General features: G+C 31.6%; 4 protein-coding genes across 6 annotated transcripts; 2 read left to right on the plus strand and 2 right to left on the minus strand.

Annotated features, from left to right (window-relative positions):
* The first annotated feature begins 3,707 nt into the window (after positions 1-3,707).
* LOC114185883 lies at positions 3,708-8,301 on the plus strand. Of its 2 annotated transcripts, none has more exons than XM_028073823.1 (3): positions 3,708-3,990; positions 5,099-7,562; positions 7,691-8,301. In XM_028073823.1, exons 2-3 carry the CDS (start codon positions 5,247-5,249, stop codon positions 7,988-7,990), a joined length of 2,616 nt encoding a protein of 871 aa, XP_027929624.1. In that variant the 5' UTR covers positions 3,708-3,990; positions 5,099-5,246; the 3' UTR covers positions 7,991-8,301. The 2 variants fall into 2 exon arrangements, with proteins under 2 accessions (XP_027929624.1, XP_027929625.1); XM_028073824.1 differs by having other exon boundaries at positions 5,107-7,562.
* Positions 8,302-10,897: 2,596 nt separating this feature from the next.
* Positions 10,898-12,509, plus strand: LOC114185198 (mitochondrial import inner membrane translocase subunit TIM10-like). 2 transcript variants are annotated; one of them, XM_028072784.1, is made up of 6 exons: positions 10,898-11,029; positions 11,289-11,336; positions 11,502-11,554; positions 11,698-11,736; positions 11,848-11,917; positions 12,121-12,509. In XM_028072784.1, the coding sequence occupies exons 2-6, from the start codon at positions 11,295-11,297 to the stop codon at positions 12,262-12,264; spliced, it is 348 nt and encodes a 115-aa protein (XP_027928585.1). In that variant the 5' UTR covers positions 10,898-11,029; positions 11,289-11,294; the 3' UTR covers positions 12,265-12,509. The 2 variants fall into 2 exon arrangements, with proteins under 2 accessions (XP_027928585.1, XP_027928586.1); XM_028072785.1 differs by having other exon boundaries at positions 12,257-12,509.
* A 20-nt stretch (positions 12,510-12,529) lies between these two features.
* On the minus strand, positions 12,530-17,203 carry LOC114185197 (protein DETOXIFICATION 42-like). The gene is made up of 13 exons (XM_028072783.1): positions 16,245-17,203; positions 15,855-15,976; positions 15,506-15,715; positions 15,163-15,353; positions 14,906-15,041; positions 14,710-14,806; positions 14,460-14,560; positions 13,816-13,979; positions 13,467-13,538; positions 13,271-13,387; positions 13,081-13,176; positions 12,873-12,994; positions 12,530-12,796 (listed from the first exon to the last, which is right to left on the minus strand). The coding sequence occupies exons 1-13, from the start codon at positions 16,319-16,321 to the stop codon at positions 12,751-12,753; spliced, it is 1,551 nt and encodes a 516-aa protein (XP_027928584.1). The 5' UTR covers positions 16,322-17,203; the 3' UTR covers positions 12,530-12,750.
* Positions 17,204-23,523: 6,320 nt separating this feature from the next.
* LOC114185996 (transcription factor MYB46-like) lies at positions 23,524-26,050 on the minus strand. The gene is made up of 2 exons (XM_028073989.1): positions 25,644-26,050; positions 23,524-24,369 (listed from the first exon to the last, which is right to left on the minus strand). Exons 1-2 carry the CDS (start codon positions 25,913-25,915, stop codon positions 23,718-23,720), a joined length of 924 nt encoding a protein of 307 aa, XP_027929790.1. The 5' UTR covers positions 25,916-26,050; the 3' UTR covers positions 23,524-23,717.
* Between the last annotated feature and the right edge of the window lie 516 nt (positions 26,051-26,566).

Below are 26,566 nucleotides of genomic sequence, written 5' to 3' on the forward strand. Positions count from 1 at the left end.
TTGTTTTGCTTTAGGAATAATTGGTTCATAATTTCACAGAGTATTAGGAATTTTTTAGATTGAAATATTTCATCTCAATGTTATAATATCAAAATAAAGTATATTAAATAAATTAATTATTATATTCATGAAATAAATTAAACTTAAACCTATCTTTTAATATGAAATTTGAATTTATTTTAAGTAAATTTATTAGATTTATAGTATCACTTGTTATTATATAATCATGAACTACCATAAATATATAGGCTCTCACCTATAATAAAAAAAATGGTTAAATATATTTTTGGTCCCTTAACTTTCAATAAATTTTAGAATTAGTCCATTTCGAAACTTTGGACCAATTTAGTCATTCATCTTTCAAAATATGTGGATTTAGTCCTTTTAATCAAATTTTGTTAAGTTTATTTGATATTTCAAGCACGTTTTATAATAGTATTTGACTTAATATTAAAGCAAAAATGTGTCCACAGTATAAACAACTCAAATACAATCATAAAATACGTACAAAACATTAAGTAAACCTAACAAAATCTGATTAAATGGACTAAATCCACGTATTTCTTACAGATAAAAGACTAAATTAGTCTAAAATTTCAAAATAGACTAATTCCAAAATTCACTAAAAATTAAGCAATCAAAAACATATTTAACCCATAAAAAAACATCTTATAACTTATCTTTGTAAGAATAGATTAAATTTAAATTCCCTACCTAATAATTACATTCATATTTATATAAAAATAAACTAAAATAAAACATCGTATGTCTCGTCTTTTGTTCTAAGATTATGACTTTTCCTATGTCCTGGACTAACAACTAAGTACCCTATTTTTTTCTGTTTCGAATTTGACCAGAGTTAAGAATTCATACATTATGATCTGATTCCTGACCTAGGAATAGTTTTATCTTTATGATGTCATTCATGTGCAATGCAATATTTAAAACTAAGTTTTGGTTTTCATTTTAAAAAAAACTTAATTATGGCCTACTAATCATGATCATGATCTGATTATTTGTTGGAAAAGTAATTGGTTTATTTGTGCAAGGGATCGCAGACAGCATCATTAGGTCTGATTTTTAATTGTGGTGTTTTGATTTAAGGTGATTAATAATGAAGTCTTTATTATATTTCTTGCCACTTCACAACCACGAGTGGAATTGGTCAAACTTTTATTTTAAAACAAAAAATTATAGATAAGGTTTAATTTGAAAACACGTTTATAAAATTAATATATTAAGCGCATAGTATAATGAAGCATGACAAAGGAAATTAAACTTATAACCATTTTTTTTGTGTGTGAATATCACTTTGTCTTAAAAATTATAATATTACGGTAGTAAATATTCGCTTAAATCTACATTTTAATTTGAGAGTTTTGAGAGTTTAATGTGGACTTAATTAAAATATGAATTTATAAAATTTTAATAGTTAATTATATTACAATATAAAATATTATGGATGTTTGAAATTTTTAGAGATCGTGAAAATATGAGAATATAAGATATATGATAAATATAAGAGATATTGAATTTTTTTTATTTTATTTGATTCATCTACTATTTATATATATAAATGTGAAATGAATTAATAAAATGAGTGTATTTATTTATTAATTTAAATATTCGTTATTAAATCTTCAGTTTTAGAGAACTCCAACCAATATCTTTATTAATGTTTCTTTAAACAACTGCATTTAATATTTAAACTTTTAAAAATAAAGATTAATATAGTTTATATATATATACATATATATATATATATATATATATATATATATATATATATATATTTACTAGTATTATATAATGTAAAGTGCTATTTGAATTTTATATCAATTTTTGTTTCTAGAAAATCGGTTAAGTGTAACATTAAGTTTATATAATAAAACATAAAACTAAGAGTGACTTTTTTATAATATATGAATTGATTTTATTATTAAACTTTTAAAATAATGTTTGTCAAATTTTGAAATTTAAATTTTCTCACAAAGTATAAAATGATTTTATTTGATTATATTAAAAGATTTAATGATTGAATTATGTATGAATAAGTTATTTATTTTATTTTCATATTAGTATTAAATTATAAATTACTCAAAAATGTAATAAAAAGTCTGTTTAGTATTGTCATTAATCTTAAATTTTAATATTTGTTTGAACTGGTGAAAATATCCCTTGTTGTATCAGGAGTTTTCTTTAAGTAAACGTTACGATGAACACTTGGTTTTAGGGTTAATGTTGCAGAAAAATACAATACATAATCATATGACACTTAACCTAAATCTCCTATGATATCAAGCTGATTTAAGTCTTAGATAAATATTAGAAAGTGATGCCACACTAATGATTTTGGTAGTTAGTTTCTATATATTATATATATAGGGATAAATATATTTTTAGCTCTTCAGTAAATTTTGAAATTAGTCAATTTTAAAATTTTGGACTAATTTAGTTCTTCATTTTTTGAAATATGTAGATTTAGTCATTTTAATCAAATTTTGTTAAATGTATTTGATATTTTAAGTATGTTTTATAATAATATTTGACTTAACATTAAAACAAAAATGTGTCAAACCGTATAAACAACTCAAACATAATCCTCAAATGCGTAGGAATCATCAAATAAACCTAACAATATTTGATTAAAAAGATTAAATCCACGCATGCATTTCGAAAGATGAAGGACTAAATTTATTTAAAATTTTAAAATTGACTAGTTCTAAAATTCAGTGAAAATTAAAGAACCAAAAACATATTTAACCCATAAATATATAAATAATAAATTAAATATTTCTTATTCATAATAATTTTGTTCATAACATACACTAAAACATTAAAAGCAGTAAGTAAATTTCTCATCAATATTAAATCTCAGTAATTTACCCTTCCAACTCTAACAACTTAAAAAATTGTATCAAATAAATTTCATAATAAATAACCCACATCAGTGCATACCCACTTGCTGCCAAGAGTGCTTAAAACATAACAACTCCAATAACACAGTTGATGAATGAATACATATGAAAGAAAAACATAACAAATACATAATTGTAAAATCAAAGAGTGTAGAAAATACTCAAAACCCAGGTTATTCATAATTGTAAAAATATATTGCAGTAATATTTAATACGAGTCTGAAAAATTAATCTATTTAATTTTATTTATAGAAATTTTGTCAAATTTATAAAAAATAATTTATGAACAAATAATTTTCTTAAAAAAAAAACTATTTTAAATTCTTCAACCTTAAAAGGTACCGAAAAGAAAAAGTGAATACGGAAAGATTAAAATCCTTTAAGAACGGTGTTGAAGTGGGTTACCGCAGAAAGTGGAATCCACCTTTGGCATTGGAGCTGAAACGACAAAGAAAAGGATAAAAGCGACCCCAATAACCATTGTTTCGGCTCCTGCAACATGATTGATTGATCTTACCAAACACGGCACAACACGACAATTCCTAATTTCGGTTCATTTGCATTCTCCACAAAGCCCAGTCCAAGCCCAATTCAAACTGGGTCCCTCAAAGCCCACCAACTCATACTTCACTTTCCACAAGAATCACTCGTGGGGCCCGGAATATGCCCTGCATCTATTGTATGCAACCCACCATCACCGTTGGATCACCCACTTCCGTTTCAGCCGTCTGATGAAAAATCATGTGGCCCCCACCCTGCTTCACTATCTACTCACTCACCCCTCTTTGACTCTCTATCACTGCGCACACAGATACACACAAGCCAGAAAGTGAGAACCCAACCAAACGCTCCTTCTCTCTTCCTCTTTCCTACCCGCATTGGAGTTTGCAATTGCGTTGTTCGAGAACGACGTGTTTTTTCTCGCGTTTTGGGTTACTCGCCTTGCGTTTCCGCTCTCCGCTGCGCCTGCGACGTCGTTTCGGCAGCACCGACACTCCTTGCTTCTTCTCCAAGCTATACGATTCTCCTGTTTCTCTGCATTTCCCGATTCTTCTTCACTCTCGCTTCTCTGGTATGTTTTCGATTAGAGTTTTACTAGTTTTATTTTTTGTTTAATTTATAACTGGTGTTTATTCTAATCTCGTGAATGCACGTGCGTAAAGTAACCGAGGGTTTTGAGTTCGTCACTTTTAGTATTTTTCAGCAATCGTGCTGTCCCGGCGATAATGTTGCGTGGAAAGAGAAGTAAAAAAGTGTTTTATTCAAATAAAGGTGTTGCATTACCTTTATGTTTTTGTTTCCTTTTTGTGGTGGTGACCGATTTACCAAATTCCAAACGAGACCTCGGTGTTTGAAATTCGAACGGCAATAATGAAATGTTGGACAGTACCGTTTAATTTGGGGTATAGACTGTGATACTGCTCGTCGTTTGTTGTATGATGCCTTATCTTTTGGATTTTGAGGATGGGTTTGCATGGACCACTTAATTTTGTTTTCTAGCTTCGGCTCTTTTTGATTTCTGTTTTGCCCCTCTTGTTTGATTTTATATCTCACTTTTAAGTTTTGCGCATTAATTCTTTAACCAACACATTGTTTTCTTTAGTTCTCATATATTATTCAAGCTGTAATAGTACAACTTCCCTGGTTTTTCTATCTTGGGCAGTTGAACTATGTGGACTTTAATCATCACATTCAATTGTATAGCTATCAAATTGATTAAGAAGGGTTGAAAGCTTGAATTCTCCCTTGCAACTTTTTATCCTTACTTTCTATCTGAACTAAACAAGGTGATCTGTAAAAGGAGGGGAGAAATTGTAGGAGACCCTTATTCTTAAAGGCTAATCATACCTTTTTTCAAGGAACGATTATCAATCTAATAAGTTGTTTGCAATTGTACTGGCTCTTCCATGTGAGTTAACATGATTGGGTTTATAATTGGCAGGTTTTGTTTTTGGTAGTTTTGTCTTCAATGCAGTTGGGTAGGTGGTATTTTATATATGACAACTCATGCTATTGTGATTTTTGCATTTGGTTGTCATGGTTACTAAAAGGTGGAAATAAAAATAATGTGGTCGTAAAAGCTACACTTGGTTATTATATATTTGTTTGTTCTCGATAGCGATTTTTCATTTATCATGAAATTTCTGTTTCTGTAAGTTTGATTTGTGATTATAATTCAGTTGTGCAGCTGCAGAAAAGAACACTAGTATTTTTCAAACTGCACTCTGTGGACAAGAAGAAGTTGGTAAGTAGTTTTCAAGCCACAGCCCAGACAGTTTATTCATCTGATGCCAGGTCAGAGTGAAATTGTGGAAAGCATCCATCAGCATGAATAGAAAAATTAATGACAAGTTGAAACAGGAGAAAACATTGTCATATGCTGATTTTCATCATGAAATTACCAAAACTGAGGAAGACGCTCACTCTTTAAAACCATACAGAAATCAGCAAAAACAATCAGCTTACAAAATGGGAAGTGAGGAAGATGAGCTGGTTAGGTACATGTCAAATTTACCAGGTTATCTTGAGAAAGGAGAAAAAATTCCTGAAAAAGTTTTGAATGTTGGGGTGCTTGATTGGGCTAGTCTAAAACAATGGCAGTACAGCCATAAACAGTTTCCCTTAAGTAGCCGAAGCTCGACATCTACAAGTAATAGATCATCATCTGTTTCGACAGAGGGATTATCTGGTAATTCTAGCAAAGGTCTTAGTTGTTCTCCTTCTCATCAAAGAATATCTCGTCCGTCACTGCAATCTCACTTCAGGACAACTACAATGAAAGAGTACTCTGTATCTGACAAAAATTCTGGAGGAAGTTTTGGAACTTGTCAGAATCTTAAAGGTGGCAGCATTAATGTTGATACACACAGCGAGTATGCTCGAGTTGGCGACCATCTTTCCCAGAACCATTCTGCTAATATGCCCAAAGGATGTGAGAGGAGACAACAAAATCCACTCATTATTAAGGAAAGTGATATCTTTCCAAATGCTGGAATGTGTGAGGCAGCATCACGTACTAAGCTTGAAATGAGCGCTGAAGATGATGATCCAGAGAAGAAAGTGGAGAATTTCAGACAACCAAATACCGATGCTTCTGAACACGTTATGCATGGGAAAAGCAAATCGATTGTTCTCATTTTACCAAGAGACAACCCCAAGAATAAGCATCGGAAAGTTCCTGATATTCAAAGCTCATTGAGTCAAAAACTAGCGAGTCCAGCTAAAACAAGATATTCAGAAAAACCTAAGGAACTTCCTTCTAGATATCCAAATTCCAATATTTCTTCCACGTGTCCTCAGCCAGACAAAATTAGTGGAGGCCATTCTCAGCCGAAGTGGTCAGTTTCCAGTTCCGTAGAACCAGAAGATAATAAAATTCCTGCTTCTACTTTAGCAGTACCCGAACTGGTCAGAACCGGAATAAGTCCATCCAGATCTAAAAAGGCTGAGGAAAAGAAACACAACACTGGTGCATCTTCATCTTCAAATGGGCCTCTCAAGGGAATAGATCAGAAAGTAACTGCAGAGAAATCAAGAAGTTCTTCACCTTTTCGGCGATTTAGCTTCAGCATTGGCTTTACTGGTAAAGGTCCTGGCTGTAAAGAGGTTGCACACGTGCCACATCAGGGTTCTGTAGCAGCACTTAAATCTAGTTCGGAAAATGCGAGAGGTTATGCCAGCTCAAAAAATTCAGGCAATGATAAACCTGGCGTTGCTTCCAAAAGCAGGTCTAGTAGCCCTTTAAGGCGATTACTGGATCCACTGCTAAAACCAAAGACAGGTCATCGCTCAATGGAGTTTACTGATAAAGATTCGGTGTTAACAAATAAGAATTGTATGCCAGGTGATGGGGAAATTTCTACGGAGAAAAAAGAAGTGGTCAGGGGCCAGAGGGTTGGGTGTACCACGATTAGTACAGTTAATTTATCAAAGAACAAAAAGAATGGGCCATCAACATTTCAAGCTCTTCTAAGAATTGCCGTGAAGAATGGTCAGCCCCTTTTCACATTTGCTGTTGATAATAATAGCAACATCCTTGCTGCCACTGTGAAGAACTTGGCTGTCTCAGAGGAAGACGAATGTGACCGTATCTATACCTTTTTTACCTTTAGAGAGGGTAAAAAGAAGAGCGGAAGTTGGATGAATCAAGCTAGCAAAACTAAAGGTCCTGATTATATTCACCATGCTGTTGCCCAGATGAAGGTTTCTGGTTCACAGCATTACGCATCACCAAGACAGAATTGCGTGGACTCCAATTCCAATAAGGAGTTTGTTTTGTTTTCTGTAAAGCTAAAGCAGGGAGATGCACAGGTCACTGACTACGAACCAAATGACGAGCTTGCTGCCATTGTTGTCAAATCACCCAAGGCTATCGATTTTATCAATTATGCACATCAGAGTAGTCGCCAGAATGACACTCAGGATCTACATGTTACAGTTGTGCTCCCAACTGGGGTTCATAGTCTTCCAAGTAATGGTGGACCTTCATCACTGATTGAGCGCTGGAGAACAGGTGGATCGTGTGACTGTGGTGGTTGGGATATGGCTTGTAAACTTAAGATTCTGGCAAATGAAAGTGAAACTTATAGAGAACCAAGGATTTCGAAAGCTTGTTTCCCACACCCCTTTGAGCTTTTCCTCCAGGTACTGTGTTGATTAATTTAAGTTTGCTATTTTTCTAATCTTTTTGTTTATTAATATTGTTAAGTTATAACCGCCTGTAGATATGATCAGAAGTGAATTTTTGTAATAACCATCTATGTTAACTACAGGGGAATGACCAGGACCAAGAAAACCAGCCTGCTTTCAGTTTTTCTCCCTTCAAGGCTGGAGTATATTCTGTAACTTTTGATTCTTCATTCTCACTTTTGCAAGCATTCTCTATCTGCATAGCATTAGTGGATGGCTTGATCTCATATGAACTTTCTGGATCAAGAAACTACATCGAAGGAAAAAATCCGAGGGAAACTGGGTTGGTGCAAACAGATGAACTAAAGGCTTTTGGCAAATTGGAGGACGTTCCTGCTACTTACGTTGCTTATCCTCCCCACTCTCCAGTTGGTAGAGTCTAAAATTAAATTAACACGAAGTCGTGTCTGATTTCTTCATGTACAATGTGGGTAACCAGCGAAGATATTAGTGTGTTACTCATATCTGCTACATATCGGTAGAAAGTCAAGTTCATGACAAGATCATAAATCTTCCTTTTGAAACATGAATCAATTGAAGTGTGAATAGTAGAGTAAATTGTATTTTAGCTTCTGGTAGTTTATGCATATTCATTATCTCTATTACTTGGCCAACCCGCCAAATAAATTATGTATCTGGAGGCGTATCATTAATGGGTAAACGACCACACCCAATATTATGCCATTTCAAGCAATATTCTGTGCTACAAAACCCCATTTCCTCAGAATGACTCCACCGGTAAAAGATCCTATGCTTTTTTTTTCATTTCATCTCAGCTCATAGTTAATTTTAAATTCTAGTTAGTTGTATATATATAAAAGAACGATGGGATTTGAAAACTGGACACCGAAGTTGTTTTGAATGGGGGGATTTATGTTCATAAAGAAAAATTGTGGGTGGGATTGTTATTTGTGCTGCTCAATCTCACTTCGAAAGTTGCTTGCTCATTATATGAATGATTAGCTTTCTCGTTGCAACTTTTTAACGATGTAGTAATAGTTTCACAGTGAACCTAAAAGTGGACCTGTTTTAATTGTAGAACTTTAACTAGAAAGTTGGGTTTCTTTTTTTCTTTTCTTTGGATTTACTATCTATTTATAGATTTCAAATCTGTTGTCACATGGGGTCCTGCTTTATAAGTGGGAATTTCATATGTTGTTGTCTATTGTACTAAGATATCACTATCTACGTTATATACTATTTTTAAGGGATTCATGCTTAATTACCCCATGTATATGAAAAGGCTTAATTAATGGTCTCGGGAATCCGACACAAAACATTTACTGACTAATATTTTTTTTATACGATGTCATTTATATCATATATACTTATTAATACCGACTAACATTTTTTATATGTGTGGCCAATTTATACTTATCAATAAAGATGGTTTATGTAATTGTATTATAACTGTTTTTTTTTATACATTTACTTATTATAAATCATTTCATTGTTTTACTCCTTAGATTTTGTAATTATTTTTTTAAAATTTAATTAACTGTCTACAATAGAAAATTACATAATAAAATTATTAAAATGTTTATTTTATTTTTTTTAATAATTGCGATAATTTTTTTATTATCGTAATAAAAAAATGGATACATGGACGCATGTGTTTCCATCAATTATTTATAAATTCGTTTAATCCCAATTTGATCAGTCTTAAATCAAAAATATCCTATCTTTTATAAAGTCCTCAATAACAACTATAGTCCCTTTGTACAGTAAACAATTAGGGCTAGGTTCAATATTTAATCTGTGGTTTTCTGAGGATACAAGGGGTAAGTCTTATATTTTTTTTATGTGATTTTAATGTTTAGGATTCTCATAAACGTGGAATGTTCTTGGGTTCAAACACACTGATTTATTATGTTCAGTACTTTTTTGAAAATGGAATTTCGATTACGGTTCGGTCTCTTTGAAGTCTCATGCTTTTTGTTTTGGTGACCCAAAACTGTATAGAAAGTTTGTGAAAGCCTTTTATAAGTTAGAAATAAGATGCAGCTCTTTCAAATTTTCTTTTCGACTTCAATAGTTTTTACATAATTACATTCACAGATAAAGAAGTTGGCCTGGAGCGTTTTCAATTTAAGTACTTTTTTTAATGATATCTTATTCTATTTTAAATAATTTCATCATTTTATACATTTTTTCAAATTTACTTTTGAATTTTCGTTTAAGAGTGATGTTTTATAAAATTCATATCTTTATCAAAATTTAGTACGTAACATTTTGTGAGTTTTGTTAGTTAAATAAAAGATTATGAAAACTAAAATGGAAAGTTTCACAATATCAACATGGCTTAAATATACATTTGGTCCCTATTTTTGTCAAAATTATTCAATTTAGTTCTTATTTTTGTTGTGTTTCAATTTGGTCATCATTTGTGTAAAATCGTATTCAATCGAGTCCTTTTGACAAACGGTGTTAAAATTGTTATAGGCACAGTGACACGGTATAACGGTTTGGGTTACATGTTTGGAATATATGATGGTACACGTTGGCACAGTTAAAAAGAAATTAGAGAAAAAAGTTTGGATTACGTAAAAAGATAAAACATGGTAAAGTGAAAAAAATGAAAAAGTTTGAATTGAGAGTTTACTGCAGCAAGAGTTCGAGAGGAAATTGGGCATTCGAGAGTTAGAGAGTTCGTTGAGTGAAAAATTGAAATTGGGCATTCGAGAGGTCGAGAGATAGGGAAAAATTAGGGTTGGTGAGAAAGGGGGAAATTAGGGTTCTTGGGTGGTGGAGTTTCTTGTTCATCAATTAGGGTTCGCGAAGAGGAGAATTTGCGCTTGGAGAGTGATTTGCGATTGAAGCTTCGAGATTGCGCTTGGAACCACGAATATGAGACCAACCGCAACTTGGTTGCCCCAGGAGGAAGACGAATGGTGACGAGACATACCTCTCAAACACGAATCCCGAATCACCAACTGGATTGTGCACAAGTTTCTTGCTCGACACAATTTTGCTTGAAACCTCTCAAACCTTAATTTCTTCCCCAAATCAATTTCACTAACTTTTAAACCTACAACGGCCGTAAAATTTCACTATGCCAACGTCACTGCCAAAAATTTGACACGTAACCCAAACAGTTTCACCGTGTCACTTTCCGTTAACAATTTTAACATCGTTTGCCAAAAGAACTCGATTGAATGCGATTTTACAAAAATGAGGACCAAATTGAACAAACAACGAAAATAGGGACCAAATTGAATAATTTTGACAAAAATAGGGACCAAATGTATATTTAAGCCTATAAAACTTAAGGTATAGTTTACACTATTGCCTCCTTTAGGAATTTTCTCTCCTGAAACCCGGTCTCCTTCGATAGCTAGTACCGCCATTTGAGTCTTTGTGTTGCTTCGCACTTTCTCTCAACGATCCAACAATTCAACGGCACTGTTTTGTGAATTCATATTGTACGTTTCTCTTTTACATCCTTTTTATTTTGCTTTAAAAGCTAAACTAGGAATAATTGACATTTTATTTGTAAATTATTGTTGCAAACTTGCAAATAGAAATACTGAAAATCTACATGGTGATGTCTTTCATCTTATGTAATAGTAGCACTTGTGAGTTAGGTGGTTCATCCCTTTTAGTTCAAAATATTCAGAAAAATTTATGTTTTCTTGTACTCCTGAATTTCCGTTGTCTCAATTTATCATCTGATTTTTTTAGGGTAAAATGGATGCCAACTTGTCACCGGCTGGTTTAGATAAAGAACAGGTGGGTGCTTTTCTCTTCCTTGAATTTTTCGAAAACTGATCTTGATGTTGTTAATTTGAAACACCAATATGATTTCATATTTAAATTTTATCTTTTTGCTGTTCTTTTATCATTTAGTTTCATGTGTTTGTATGTGTTTCAATAATTCACGTGGTAATGGAGCAGATATTTGGAATAGCTGAAAAGGAGATGGAATATAGGGTCGAACTATTCAACAAGTAGGTTCCTTCTCTAGCTTGCCTTAATAGTGTTTGCCTTTGTTCGCAAGTATACCGTAGAATCGGACTGCATTTTTTTTTTCGAGTAGATTTCTTGGTGGCATATCTCAATTGCCTAATCTTTTGTTGTTTTTAATCTTCAGGATCACCCACAGCTGTTTCAATAAATGCGTTGACAATAGGTAGGAAAACTCTTTCTGATTGTGTGAACTGCTTGAGCATGCTTGATGAGTTTCAAATGGAGATTAGTTTCTCATAGAGACGATAATATGTTTGTCACATTATTTTTCCAGGTACAAGGAATCTGAGCTAAATATGGGTGAAAATAGTTGCACTGATCGCTGTGTTTCAAAATACTGGCAGGTAAGATTTTTACGAATTTTACTTTTATATGTATCACTGCCACATTTTGAGTTCTCTATTATTGGTTATTCTTTTCTCATCAAATTCAATATTATGCTTTAGTTTCTCAGAAATCTTAATGGGGTTTTAGTACTTGGTTAGATGTGTGCTCCTCATTTAAAATTTCTGTTTGGACTTTAATATTCATGATAATTTTGCACAAGGCAAGGCAAATTAAGTATAGATGGATCATGGAAGCTCTGATTTCAATATGGCTTTTGCTTTTGAAATCATGGGAGACTGCAAATGTTGAGTGTAGTGATTGTCTTATTGTCTTGGCAGTTTTCTTGTGTTTGTTAGGTGACTAATCTAATTGGTCAGCTGCTTGGTTCTGGGAAGCATCCGATGTAATGCAAGAGTAGGGTTATGTTTCCAGTTAGCTACATCTACCATAGTAATAGTTGCTTCCAAGGAAGCGTTAATTTAATACTGTGTAAGGTCTTTATTTTTGTTCATGACTATTCTGAGGTCAATTTTGTTAAGAGAGGAATTGATGATTAGCTTTTGAGGTTGTTCCCTGCAATGAAAAGGAACCAGTGATCGTTCCCTGCAATCTTACATTTTTACGTTGTATTTGTTGCAAACAAAAGCTTGATTCTATATTTCATTTCATATACATACGAGACTATGAGTACAGAGACTTTCTCTGTACATATTATGAAGCAGAGATAGATTTTTCAACCAGTGCCTATTCTTTCAGAAGAATTTGCATGCGATTAAAAAAGCCAATGAAAGCCTCTCACTTAAACCTAATTAGCAACTACCACTGCAACCTATAGGCTTGTGTGCAGTTATTATGAGCTCCTTAGGAACTCCCAAGGTCCTGATCCTGTTCCAATCCTGCATCAACATATTTCATTCATCAGTCAAATAGAAGGAAAACATTAGAAATAAAAACCCTTGAAATTACCATTACCTCAAGAAGCCAGCAAATGCTCTAAGACCCATATATATGGTCAAAGCAACCCAAATACCAATGAAACCACCCGCGGATGATAAAATAAGGAGACAAATAATGCTTAGAATTGCCACCACAACCTGAGAGTTACCACAATTAAGTAAAGCCATTGAATGTTATTTATCATAATCATAATATCAACATTAAAACATTAAGAAAAACACACCATGGAGAAGGCTGAATATGCAAAATCAGAAGCTCCAAAGTTGACACCATCAAATACAAATGCTAAAGAATTCAAGGGTTGAGTGACAGCCACAAACTGGTAAAAGAATGAACATGAAAGTGAGTCTCCCTGGGGTTGGTAATCAAGATAGGTTACCAGTATCCTTCCCAATTTGAAAACCAATAATTACCGGGATCCCAATTTGAATGAGGTGGAGCACATCAGCATCTTTTGTAAATATTTTAGCACCAAAGTGCAATCCTGTTCCAAGAATGAATGCAAGTGCCAATCCTAGAACCAAACCCATCTGCAATATAATAGTGTGTCACATTTACAAAATACATGTCTTGTGAAAGATGAACATTTCATTTATCATTCTACAGCACCTGCACAACTCGGGATGCGGTTGCCGATGCCCTATTGAAGTCCTTATTAGCAAATGCACCAGCAAGAATAGCCTGAAACCAACATGATAAATGGCATTTTACCAAGAATTTGGAGTATCACAAGCATGTAATAAGATTCACTTAGCAGAAAACATGTGATAATTATAGCTTCTATAGTTCATTTCATACCAAAACAATCTCTTTCAAATTTAATCACTTTCCTGTTCACATTTAATCGTTTTTCTCATACAAGACAATGTTATTAAAGTTGAGGTTGTTGATATTTTAGACAATATTTTTGTATGAAACCATCATGAAGCAACATAGCAAGGCATTTATTATATCTAACCTGCCCTGCAACTGCCAGACCATCAGCAAGAAGAGACACTGCCAACCAAACCTGCAGACAAACTTGAAATGCAGCCATGGACGTTGATCCTTGCCGTGCAGCTAATGATGCAGCCAGTGTCACACAGAATGTTACAGCGACGACTCTCATTAATAATAGAAAACCTGGTTGACAACAATAAATTACGAAAGGACAAACAAAGGTGTAAGTCTCTATCCTGAAGTGTTAGTTGTTAATCTATTAGAAAGCCATTAGTAGAAGTATCAATTTGAATGATATGGATAAAACAAAACACCATAGATCTCATTAATAATAGAAAACCTGGTTGACAACAATAAATTACGAAAGGACAAACAAAGGTGTAAGTCTCTATCCTGAAGTGTTAGTTGTTAATCTATTAGAAAGCCATTAGTAGAAGTATCAATTTGAATGATATGGATAAAACAAAACACCATAGATCTCATTAATAATAGAAAACCTGGTTGACAACAATAAATTACGAAAGGACAAACAAAGGTGTAAGTCTCTATCCTGAAGTGTTAGTTGTTAATCTATTAGAAAGCCATTAGTAGAAGTATCAATTTGAATGATATGGATAAAACAAAACACCATAGAAATTTCTGTAAGAAAATTTTGACTCTCACCATTTTTAAGAAAACGGTCTAATTGCAGATGCTTTATGCTTGGAGGTATAAGGTCAACTTGTTCCAACAACCTCCACAGGAGTATAGCTGAAATTAGGTACCTACACAGTTAATTTGAAAACAAAGGATAATTAGGATCAAAAGAAGCAAAAGGAAAACACAATGCAACTTATTAGATAGGTCTGCATAAAAGTACTTTGCAGAGTCTTCCATACTTATAACATTTGAATTACAGTTAAACAAAACATACTGAGATATAACGTGGGCAATGGCTGCACCACTGACACCCAAGCGGAATACAAACATGAATAAAGGATCCAATGCTATGTTAGTTGCATCTCCTGCCACTGGATAAATCAAGGGAAGAGTAATTATAATCATATAATAGCAGGAAATTGTGATTTGTGACACTTAATCAATGATAATTTGAGTTTGTGAATGTATACCAGTCGCATATAAAGGTGTTTTCGTGTCTTTAAATCCTCGGAACACTCCTTGCATTGCCAAGGAGAGAAGAACAGCAGGAGCACCGAGGGACCTCAATCTCAGATACTGTTGTGCAGGATGTAGCATAGCAGAGTCCTGTATCAATAATTCATATTACTCATGCTCAAATAAGATCAAACAACTATAGGAACAAGTTAAAATGAACACCAAGTGCTATAATCCTAAAAGTAACATTTCTTAACACAAGGGTACTTACAGAATTTACTCCCATGAAGTTCAATAAAGGTTTTGCCGCAGATATAAGAAATATTGCTTGGATGAGGCCAAGTATACCACCGATAAATAATGCCGATGAAGCTGAAGGGATATGCCTTCTCTTGTGTTCCTCCTTAACTATATTAAAAGATTCACCAACAGAATCTGAATTGTGAACATTTGTACCTGCAACTGATCAAGAAAATGAAAAGGTCTTGATGGAAATGCACAAAACCTTTTATTGGTTTTCCTACATAGCAATAGATCATTGCTCTTGAGCAGAAGCCAAGAAAACTTGCCAGAAACCAAACCTATTACAAAAGAATGGCAGAATAGTATGGTACCTCTCTGTGGTAATAACTCTTTGGTTTCAGTATCCACAGGCCCACCAGCTTCCAAGCATTTACCCTCCTCTATCTGAGGACTTACTCCACTAAGGGTATCTTCCTCAGCCACAAAAGAGGTGGTGACACTGACAAGTGGGAATATTGCAATCCTTGATACTTGATTGAACAGAGCTATTGAAACTCCTACAGCAGCAAGCTCCACTGGCCCTGCATGAACCAATAGTTGCACAAGGCATTCAAATACATGGTGATAACCATGTCAGTTGATAAACTGTCATGCACACCTATTGTTTGAAATAAGAGATGTGTAATAAGCTCAAATTGATAAACCAATAACAGAACATACCTATTTGGCCAATAAATGCTGTGTCAACCAATGAAGCAATAGGATCAGCTGTCAAAGCCATTGCTGCAGGCAATGCAATTGACAAAATTTCCCGACCAAGACTGTCTGCTTTAAAAACCAGTCTGCAATGAGAAAAAAAATCAAGCGTTCATCGTAACAGCTCAGCAAGGACATGAAACTAGAATTGTCAACCACGCCGTGAAACTAACATCATTAAAATACGTACAACAGATGGAAAATTTTCAGAAAAAAAAAAAAAACATGTTAACTGTGCAGTTTCTGTTTAATGAACAACACTATTCCTTTGGCCTTTGAAGTTAGAACTTACGATCTTCAGACAGCTATGTTCTACTACTACAGAAATGCTACAAGAACATAAACATATCATACCTTGCATCCTTAAAGAAAGTGCAAATTGGAATTCTCCTCCAATCACCTAATGAATACATAGTCTCTTTCTCAGCCATCTTCGATAAGCCAAAATGACTTTGTTGTTTAAGACCACTTATTGAGGATGCTGATACATAACTAACTGAAGGGATACCGAAGGAGCTCCAATATCAAACATGCGCTAACGTTTTTGCTTGAACATTAACGCTTCGAAGCTGCGTAATATCTTGGTATTTATGTGGTTAAATACACACCAACCAATCAAGTCAAATCATAATGGAATAGGGAAAGACTCCACAGTGATAAAAAGTTGGCAAAGGAGATGCCCTTTTATATTCTGCCCCTATAGCATAGAATAGTCCTTCTCACTAACAATGAGAAAAACCACTAACTATAATAAAGAATGAAAGTGGCACTAAAATGCTAAAAAAAGTTCACAGAAAAGCCTCACCCACATGAAACCTCCGGTCAAGTGAGTTTCCCTCAAGAACAGGAGACACTAAATTCGGTTACTTAAGATAAAAATTCAAACTTTGGAATTTGGGTTTGAAAGAAAGCCAAGCCAACCAATTATAAGCAACGCAGGCAAACAAAAACTCTGATTTTTGTCGCACCCGAAAACGTGATTCACTTGCGTGAGGTACCGCACTTAGACGAAATTAAAGGGTTGAAACTCCGCATTAAGAAGTTTAACTCTAGCTTTGAAATAAAGCACCGGTACCTTGAAGTTAACAACAACGGAAGTAGCCCATCAGTGCATGAAGCGTATCACAAAATATGCATGCGAGAATGATAATGGAAGAGCGAGAACAGAAGAAAAAACGTTGGAAGTAGAAAGAGTGTTGTGGTGGAGAAAAAGTGGAACAGAGACATAATGTGGGCCAAATTAGGTTGATCTGTGAGTTTGTCGGGGCACCTCAGAGAAGAAGAGAAGGTGAGAAAGTGAGAAAGTGCTTTGTTCAATTCAATGATGTTACTCAATCGGCACCTGTTATGTAGAATGAATTGTTAGAACATGTGGCACTACTATAATCCACAGAAAACGGTTCATTCATGTCAAAAGTCTTGAAGTGGCACTTCATACTTACCGGCATTGCCACGTGTCCTACCATATTCGCACAATTAGGGATAACATTATATTTATATTTATATTTATTATTATTATTATTATTATTATTACTGTACAGCCGCTATCACGTCTTTATATATATATATATATATATATATATATATATATATATATATGACTTTTTAAATATAAATGATACAATTTTATTAGGTGATAATAATGTAATGTTATTAAGTTAATATATAAAATAAATTTATATTTATTAAAAATGAAGTGAAATGTTAAAAATAAAGTAAAATGAATATAAAAGTTAATTGTTAATGAATAAAAAAATAAATAAGATAAACAGTTTTATAGAAAATAAATAAAAATAACCATTAATTTTAAAAAATAATAAATAATTATATTATAAAGAGTAAAATTGATATTATGAAATGTAGACATAAAAGAAGGAATCCTCTTTATTATTGTTATATATTATTATTGAAATTCATTTAAAATTATATGATGTTTAATCTCATTCTAATAAACTTTAATTAGTAAAATTACTTTTATCGGAAAAAAACGTTTTCAAGATGTATACATCAATATATATATATATATATATATATATATATATATATATATATATATTTAATAACTTAAATGAATTATTTAATATAATGATATTTTTAATTTAGAGATAGATCTAATTGAAAATAGTGAATCAGTTTATTGAAAAATAAATTAAATATTTCCTTTTGTGTTATTTTAATTAAATAATTTTATATTTTCTAAATAAAAATAAATTATTTTTTATTAATGTAATACAAAATATGAATCTGTTAATATAAAGTTAATAGATATTTGGGTGCCGTGAAGAAATGTATAAAACGAAAAAGATTGAGTTTTCGCTTTCCATGCAAAGTTAGGCTAATATGATAAAGGGAATCAGAATTTAGAACCACAAAGCTTAAGCCATTATTACGAATTATGAAGCATTGGTGACACATAAATACAGGTGTAAACCCTAAATACAAGTCATAAATTAAGACTTTTCGGGTCGATACTTGAATTTGGGCCCGGGAAGAAAATATGTGGTGAAGAAGACTAGATTTGAACCACCCAGAAAGTGATAATTGATTTGAAAACAAAAATAATAATCTTTTATTCTTGTTATGAAATTTATTTTCTTGATTGAAACAACTTCAACGACACTTCTTTTTATCTCTTCATTCAGTTAATTTTAAAATTAGATCAATTTAAAATTTTGGACCAATTTAAATTTTTTTTTTAAAAATATATGAATTTAATTATTTTAATCAAATTTTATTAAATTTGTTTAACATTTCAAACGCATTTCATAATAATATTTAACTTAATATGAAAGTAAAAATTATGTCAAACAATATAAATAATTTAAATACAATTCTAAAATGTGTATGAAACATCAAATAAACATACCAAAATTTGATTAAAATAACTAAATTCACGTATTTCAAAAAATAAATAACTAAATTAGTCCAAAATTTTGAAATTGACTAATTTCAAAATTCACTTAAATTTAAGAGACTAAAATCATATTTAACTCATATTTTTATAGTTTTATTAGTTTTTCTTCTCTTTTTTCCATTACAGTTTCTGTTTTGAATAAAGCGTAATTGACAAGGGAAGAATCCGCAGCCAAAATAATAGCGTGTGGTCCATCCAAATTCCGAAAGGAATTTACCTTGCACTTTCCTTTCATTTTAGAATAATGTAGAAGAGAATAAGATTGTTTTGTAGCCATTTAAAATTATTTTTAAATTCACTGTGTTTTTCTTTTTGTTGTTCAGAATCACTTTTTTTCTCTTAAGATAAATAGCTTAAAATTTATATTTATATTTAAAATCTTTGCTCTCTCTGAGTTTATTTATTTTTTATTTTTACTAATACAGTGTCATATTAGTTTCTTTTGAGTTTTATTCAAAAAAGTAATTCTAATAAAGTAAACCATCTATAATCAGAAGTATCAGCCGTTTTAATCTTCCAAATGTGGTCTAACAAATTTTAGTAATTAGAAATTAACAATCAATTGTCATTTCCTTCATTATATTACACCGTTTCTTAATTTCCATATCCACTCGTTAAGTTATTTTTAGATTTTATTCTGTATTAGTTAATTTAGCAAATTGAAGTTATTTCTAACTATAAAGTGATATGTGGACAAAATTGATCACGATTACTTTCTATCACGCTTTTTAATAAAAAATAATACTTTATGTTTGTTATTTTTAAATTTTAATAGAATATTTTTTAATGAAAAAAACATCTCAAACAACTATTATAACTGAATAGAGAGAATAATAAAATGTTAATAAAAAATGTTCTGTTGACTAATTTGTTAGAATGAAAATAATCCATTTCACGAGAGATTTTATTTCCTATTTTTTGTTTTATTTCCTCTAAATTTAAAAATATTTTCTATTTCTTTCCTAAATTTGATGAGATAAATATTGTAAGATATTCTTGTTATATTTAATAGCAGAATAATAAATATTCACTGTTTTAGTATATAAAACTTTAAATAACATTAAAATGTCATTTCAAAATTAAAAGAAAAAAATAAAATATTCAAGTTAATCCAGAAAAAAAGAAGGACAGTGATTAATAGGTACCTCATTAAATTTTAATATCCGTAAACAAATTTTGTTTACATATACAAGTTCTTTTATATTAAATATAAAACAAATTTTATCATTACTTGTCAAATATTACATACTGTTATTTTGGCATAAAGTTTATGTACGGAAGTCATAATTTTAGAAAGAAAACTAATTTTATACACAAGAATTTGTAAATAACGTAGAAAAAACAATTTGAAAATAAAAAACTTCTCTACTTTTATCACTACTTTCTTTCCAATACTTTGTCCTATAAATCTTTTACAATGACTACAACAATGTTTGGATCTAGTGAAAAGTATTCAAATTCTCTATTATTAAGAGTTTTCTATATGTTTTTTTATTATACTTAAAAAGAAGATATCAATATTATATATTTTAGGGACTGAATTATACACTGTAAATTTTATAATTTGGTTTTGGCACATTAATGCGACAAAGGCTTTCAAAATTGTATGAATGTTGTGTTTAATGGGACAGTAAAAGTGAATATTTTGTCAAAACATTATTATAATATCATGAACTTGAATCCTGTGTTGATGGTTGCAGTGAAAGAGAATTTTATCCAAAGATCACTAATCTCAAAATCAACAAATTAGGCTTTCTAAACAATATTATCAACAAGTTCTGCAACTGGTTTATATTTTAATTATGAAAGTTAATTATGCATATAACTATTAAACTATATTTAAAATGTGCAGTGGAACTAAAGTGAGGAAGTAGTATTTGTTATCACAAACACAAACTCAAATCCAATCACTGTCTTCTTTTTGTGAAAAAAGAAGATGAGTGATTGAGATAAGAATGTTCATAATCAGCATCACTGCATAATGCTTTAGTGAGTAATACTCCACCAAGGACCAAACCCTTGTCACCCTCAATCTTTAAGGTCACACTTAGAATACTCATAGAAACGGCATTTAATTAACTATGTTATAGATTTAAGTTTTCTTTTTTAATTGAGTTATTATTAAAAAAATTATTTAACTATAAAATATCTTCTATTACGATTAGGAATGAAAAAAAAATTTGTATCCATGAATATCTGCGGATAAAATCCACAATGAGAAGAAAATAGCTATTATAAATGGATATTGACGGATAACAAATATGAGTATTTTTCTTCCATTATACTTGTCCCTACTATATTTTAATTTAAATTAAAAATATTAAAAAAGTATGATTAAAACATTAACACATTAATCTTGAATTGGTTATTTTTTATTTAGGATTTTAAAAAAGTCTTCGTTTATTTGTAAATTATCATTCAACAAGGTCTAAATAGGCTATTTGCACTGTGTTTAAGATTTATGGATGATATGCACTGTATTGTTATTTGAATTTATGGTTAAAAGATGTTGTTAAATATTAAAATGTTCTTTTGTAAATATTCTGTGGGTATTAACAAAATATGCGGGTACCCACATAATATATACGAGGTGAAGAATATTTATCCAGCGGATAGGGTATGGAGGAGTTACTACTCGTACCTTGTCCACCCGTTTACATCCTAAATACACTGTGATCTCCATTTTTATTTTTTGTATTTTTATTTGTATTTTTCTCAATTTATTAACGAATTATTTATTTATTTTTATAAGAGGAAATTAACATAAATAATCGATGACTAAGTTAAAGATTTGAACTTAAAAATGCTTAAATTATAAGTTATTTCATTATATGATTTGAAAGTTTATCATTAGGTTTCGGTAGACAACAGAATATTCTGAATTTACTCGGTTATCGAAGACAAAGAAGAATATGCATAATTCCATTATATCGACGAGTCAGTAAGTAGCATGGCCATTTTCGAAGCAGAGGTTACCATTTAATTTTACACATTTGTTTGGGCCTAGTATTTTATCATCACAAATGGGCTGGGCTTCTGACTTTGACCAACCCAATAAGCGTGGCCCACATCATCAATTGTTTATATGCATGGCTTCGATGTTCTTTATGTTTATCATATTCAGTAAAACGGCAGGGAGATAGTGTATCAGAAAATGTGTTATTTCATTTTTAATATCAAAATTGAAAAGATTATTATGAAAACGATTTTAAAAAAGTGTAGAAATTACTATAAAATAGCCACCTCTTTCCAGTTTCCACATTGGCTGTAGCTTAAAACTAAATCGAAACATTTGAGCAAACAACATTTTACAAGATTAACAAAAATAAAAAATATAATATAATTATCTGTGGTTGACCATTACTATTTACTCTATAACGCAATAAACCTTCCTTGATTACTTATAAATAATTATAAAATGTTATATAGTTTTTTATTTCTTATTTAGAATTATAACACATGGTAACCTTTTTCATATCCTTTCTTATACTGAAGTGTACAAACATAAACAATTAATATGGTATTTTATCATTTTTCTTTTTTGTTAAAAAAATAAGATAAATGAAATATTCTCAAATGCCAAGTAGTAAATATTTAATCTCCTTCTCTTTTTTACCAGTAAGAAATTAGGTTAGACCTAGGGAGTGAAAGTAGGCTTAGGTTAGACTTTTGGAGTCCTTAATCTAACTTGTTATCTTATAAAGATTTAATATAAATTATTTAAAAGTGTTATTGTTAGAAAACATATTTTAATTAGGTGTTCATCTACTTATAAATATATTAACGTGTCTTAACTATACTGTTTGGTACACGGAAGAGATTGTACTCGGAGATATAACACCAATAAAACTTGAACTCAATTAAAAATCACTTTCAATCAAAAATCTTAAGACAATAAGTTTATAGGTTTTTATTCTTATATAATGTTCTATTTTCTCATTTCTAGCCAATATAAGACTTAAACTCACACTCGAATTCTTATAATCGAATTCTTATAATAGAAAAACTTCGATCTGTGTTCATGCTTAAAAAGGATCCATACAGAGCATTTTGCTAGCTACGCTGCTGTTTGTTAACTTCCAAAGTCAAAACAACATTATTATGGGAAAATATATAACGTTAAAGAAGAGAGAGTTTAACTGATATACCTACTTCCTGTCCAAATTATTAACTGAAACAATTAGTTATGGCATGGTGGAAAATGGTATAAAAAGCACTAGGGCACTACCTTTTTCTCATCTTTATTGGCGAGCCAGTTCTGGTTTTCAAATATAAAAGTTGCTTTACATTCACTTCTTGATTATATTCTATGATATTCTATGGCATGTTTTTGGTTTGTCAATATAATAATTGTATTTAGTCCTATTGAAATCAAAGCTGAGGTTATAATTACTCTTAGAATTAAACCATTTAGCTTAACTAACTTCTCTATAGTATGATGACATTAACCGCGATTTTCTACCAAGTGGAGCTTTTTTTATGATTAATCAAGCTTTCTAAAGTATACATAAACAATCATGAAAGCATGTATCTGATTGCTTCAAAGATTTTAAGAGAGGAATCAATTATTACCACAAGAACTTACTCACAAAAGTGGGGATTGAACAAAGCAACTTTCATCTGCATAAATAGTCTCCAGTAACAGTATTTATTTTCTCATCTCAGGATTCATATTACATAGAACAACATTATAATACATATATATAACAATGAGTCGTATGTGTATATCTGCAAAAGAAGTTTAAACAAGAAAAGAAAATAATGTATAATCTATTCACATCCTTTTTATAATGTATAACCTGCAATACCTGTTTGTTAACTTCTGAATTCGGCAAAAAATAGCAGTGTATATATAATACAAGAATTCAGTGTGCGAAATAAGGATCATATGGAATCCCCAGAAAAGTTCAAAATCAGAATGAAAAATCAACAAACGGAAAGGAGGAAACATCTTTCATCAACTCCTCAAAGTCCCATTCTGCATCATGCTGAAACAAATTCTCCACTCCTTCCTTATTTTCACTAGCTATGCCATTACCAATGTTGCAGTTGTTAAGGATACTATTTATGTCATCGAAGTAACTGCTGTTAGTTTCTCTCTTGCACGTGTTATGATTGATACTGGTGTTTAGATTCTCAAGGGGAGGAACAAAGATATCACTCCCAAACACTCCGTTTTCTGAATAAGAACCTTTGTTGTGAGCTTCACTTTGAGAAAAGCATGGCCCTGTGCCTTCCAAGTATTCACCAACATTATGTGGCATGTTTAGTTCATGATCCAACCTGTCGATCATTGTATTGAAAACTGTGGTTTGCATTGATTGTGATGGAGATGAACCAAACACAGGCACAAAGTTTGCATGCTGATGATGATGATGATGATGTTGTGTAGGTATAAACCCTCCCATGTTGAGGTCTTTATTACTTGGTTCAGATGAGGTCTCACTAGCATTTGGTGAGGTCGTAGACGACATGTTCTTGAGTCTTTTCTTTATCGTTGAATTCCAAAAGTTTTTTATCTCGTTGTCGGTTCTCCCAGGCAAACGCGCCGCTATTTGAGACCATCTTCAAAAGTGAAACATACGTATCAGGTCAATGAATTCACGTATGTAGTACAAAAGTAACCAGACATTGATGTCTGCGTGTTTTTCTTTTTCTCAGAGAAACTATAAAAAAAAAACATATATGGAGTGCCTTCAAATCGAAGTTCTTGCTTTGCGCGTGTTTGTTTGTATATTTATGCTGTTGTTATTTGAACTTCAAAATATGTGTTTGTCGTGTGTTGGACTAAAGAAATTTGGATTTTGACCTTCCTAAATTTTCTCCATCCTTTGCAAACTAGGGATTTGCTGATTAAACATTACTCAAAAATGAAGAAGAGAGAACCTCGTAAACCTACGATATGCACTTTGCATGTAGGGTGTGCAAATAATGGGAGAAAAAGAAACAAGAAATGTAGGAAGAAGAAAGTAATGAGTGATGTGTGACCAGCAAAACAAAAAGAGAGATATACGTAAAGAAATGGAATGAAAAAAATAAATACAAAGTAAATGGATATTAGCATTTTTTTCTCTACTGAGAAATGATTCGTAAGCTTCTTTTAATCATGGAAAAACTGGTAGAGGTTAAAATCTAATTAATATAGGGAAAAAAGAGAAAAATAAAATGAAAGTATATATACCGTAATAATAATAATAATACGTGAAAACATATTATTACTCTTCTTTTTGTCTTTTGTTAAAGAAAAAAAAATGATAATTTGACTCTCTGAAAAAAATAAAGCACCCACTACCGCTTAATTTAATAATATATATATATATATATATATATATATATATATATATAATAAAAAATATGATTAATATATTAATTGTTATATGCATGTTTTTTTGGATGTTTTTGAGAAAAAAAAGTGTTAAAACATTAATTTAAATGTTATTATCCGAATGCTGAAGAACTTGGTGTGTCAAATCTATCTGAAATCTTGAAGCAACTTCTTTGAATTGTTATTTTGAAGTCATGTAAATTCGTACAAGTAATTTCCCTACTATATATAATTAACATTGCTCTAGGACTAGCTAGGTTTTCGCAATTAAAAAAAATGAAGATATCTTAGAAAAACTTTATTGTCTGGTGTGCTAACTTACAAACACAAACCTCATAAAATAGTGTCATTTTAGAATTATCGTTCAAGTTAGAATGAATGGCTTAACTTTAAAGACATGGTGTAGCTGAGTACTTTAGAGAAATAAAACCTAGAAAAGCATTACTTGGCATAATTAGCAGTTGTTAATGATGCATGGATCTGAAAGTGGTAATTAACGTTGGTAGATAGGAACCTGTTTCCGAGAAAGGAATGGAAGTGGATGATGAGTTCCTCTTCTTGGGGTGAGAATGCACCTCTCTTGAGATCAGGCCTCAAGTAATTGATCCATCGTAGGCGACAACTTTTGCCACACCTTTGGAGGCCAGCATTTCTTGCGACGTCGCTCCAACAACCTTGTCCATTGTTGAGCATGTAGTTCATGAGTTTCTCATCTTCTTCTGGCGACCACAATCCCTTTCTGAACTTGTTGCTGTCTTTACCACTGCACAGTTCTGGCTTCCTCATTCTTCTGCTGCTTCTCTCATATCTACACAAGGGAATAAGGGTTTATAAAGCAGAAAGATTAGAAAGAAGCTTCATGGGGAGGCAATTAATGATGACCATGATGATGATGGTGATGGTTACAGGGTTTGCTTGAAAAATAGGGAAGAGTGAGAGAAAAGAGAGAAATAGAGAGAGAGAGAGAGAGAGAGAGAGAGATGTTGGTTGACGAGTCTAGTAGAAAACGGTTTGGAGAGGGACCTAAGGGATTGAGAAAGATGGGTGGTGGTCTTGTCTTTGACTCCATGGCCTTGTCTTTTTCTTTTCTTATTTTTCTTCACTCACAAGGTTATCATCACACAGCATAAGGGGCCAGACAAAATATATGTTAAACGTATATACCAGTTTGTTTTATCACCAACCCAACTTATTTGCTTCCACTTCACATAATCTCCTTACACGTGTACTTCAAGATATATGTATATGTATGGAATAACAATAATGCATCCCCTCTGCATATTTATGTGTTATGTTCCTTTGATTTTTGGCATAAGATCCTCATGCTTATGTTGCAACCATATAAAAAGAAAAGGTAAAACAAACTCAAATCTGTGTGAAATCGATGTATTATATTATATCTATATACAGCCATTCTTTTTCCCTGGAAATTAAGTG

The sequence above is a fragment of the Vigna unguiculata genome, chromosome 5, assembly GCF_004118075.2.
Source record: "Vigna unguiculata cultivar IT97K-499-35 chromosome 5, ASM411807v1, whole genome shotgun sequence".
In the NCBI taxonomy this organism is placed as follows: domain Eukaryota; kingdom Viridiplantae; phylum Streptophyta; class Magnoliopsida; order Fabales; family Fabaceae; genus Vigna; species Vigna unguiculata.

Bases quoted from the DNA above. Each gene is read 5' to 3' on its own strand.
- LOC114185883 (XM_028073823.1), top strand. From the start codon at position 5,247: ATGAATAGAAAAATTAATGACAAGTTGAAACAGGAGAAAACATTGTCA. The intron at 7,563-7,690 runs GTACTGTGTTGA...TGTTAACTACAG, and splicing joins CCTTTGAGCTTTTCCTCCAG to GGGAATGACCAGGACCAAGA.
- LOC114185198 (XM_028072784.1), top strand. From the start codon at position 11,295: ATGGATGCCAACTTGTCACCGGCTGGTTTAGATAAAGAACAG. The intron at 11,555-11,697 runs GTAGGTTCCTTC...TTTAATCTTCAG, and splicing joins AGGGTCGAACTATTCAACAA to GATCACCCACAGCTGTTTCA. The intron at 11,918-12,120 runs GTAAGATTTTTA...ATTTTGCACAAG, and splicing joins GTGTTTCAAAATACTGGCAG to GCAAGGCAAATTAAGTATAG.
- LOC114185197 (XM_028072783.1), bottom strand. From the start codon at position 16,321: ATGGCTGAGAAAGAGACTATGTATTCATTAGGTGATTGGAGGAGAATT. The intron at 13,980-14,459 runs GTGAGAGTCAAA...GTTGTCAACCAG, and splicing joins AGACCGTTTTCTTAAAAATG to GTTTTCTATTATTAATGAGA. The intron at 13,177-13,270 runs GTAATTATTGGT...TTCTTTTACCAG, and splicing joins TCATTCAAATTGGGATCCCG to TTTGTGGCTGTCACTCAACC.
- LOC114185996 (XM_028073989.1), bottom strand. From the start codon at position 25,915: ATGAGGAAGCCAGAACTGTGCAGTGGTAAAGACAGCAACAAGTTCAGA. The intron at 24,370-25,643 runs GTTCCTATCTAC...TCACTTTTGAAG, and splicing joins CATTCCTTTCTCGGAAACAG to ATGGTCTCAAATAGCGGCGC.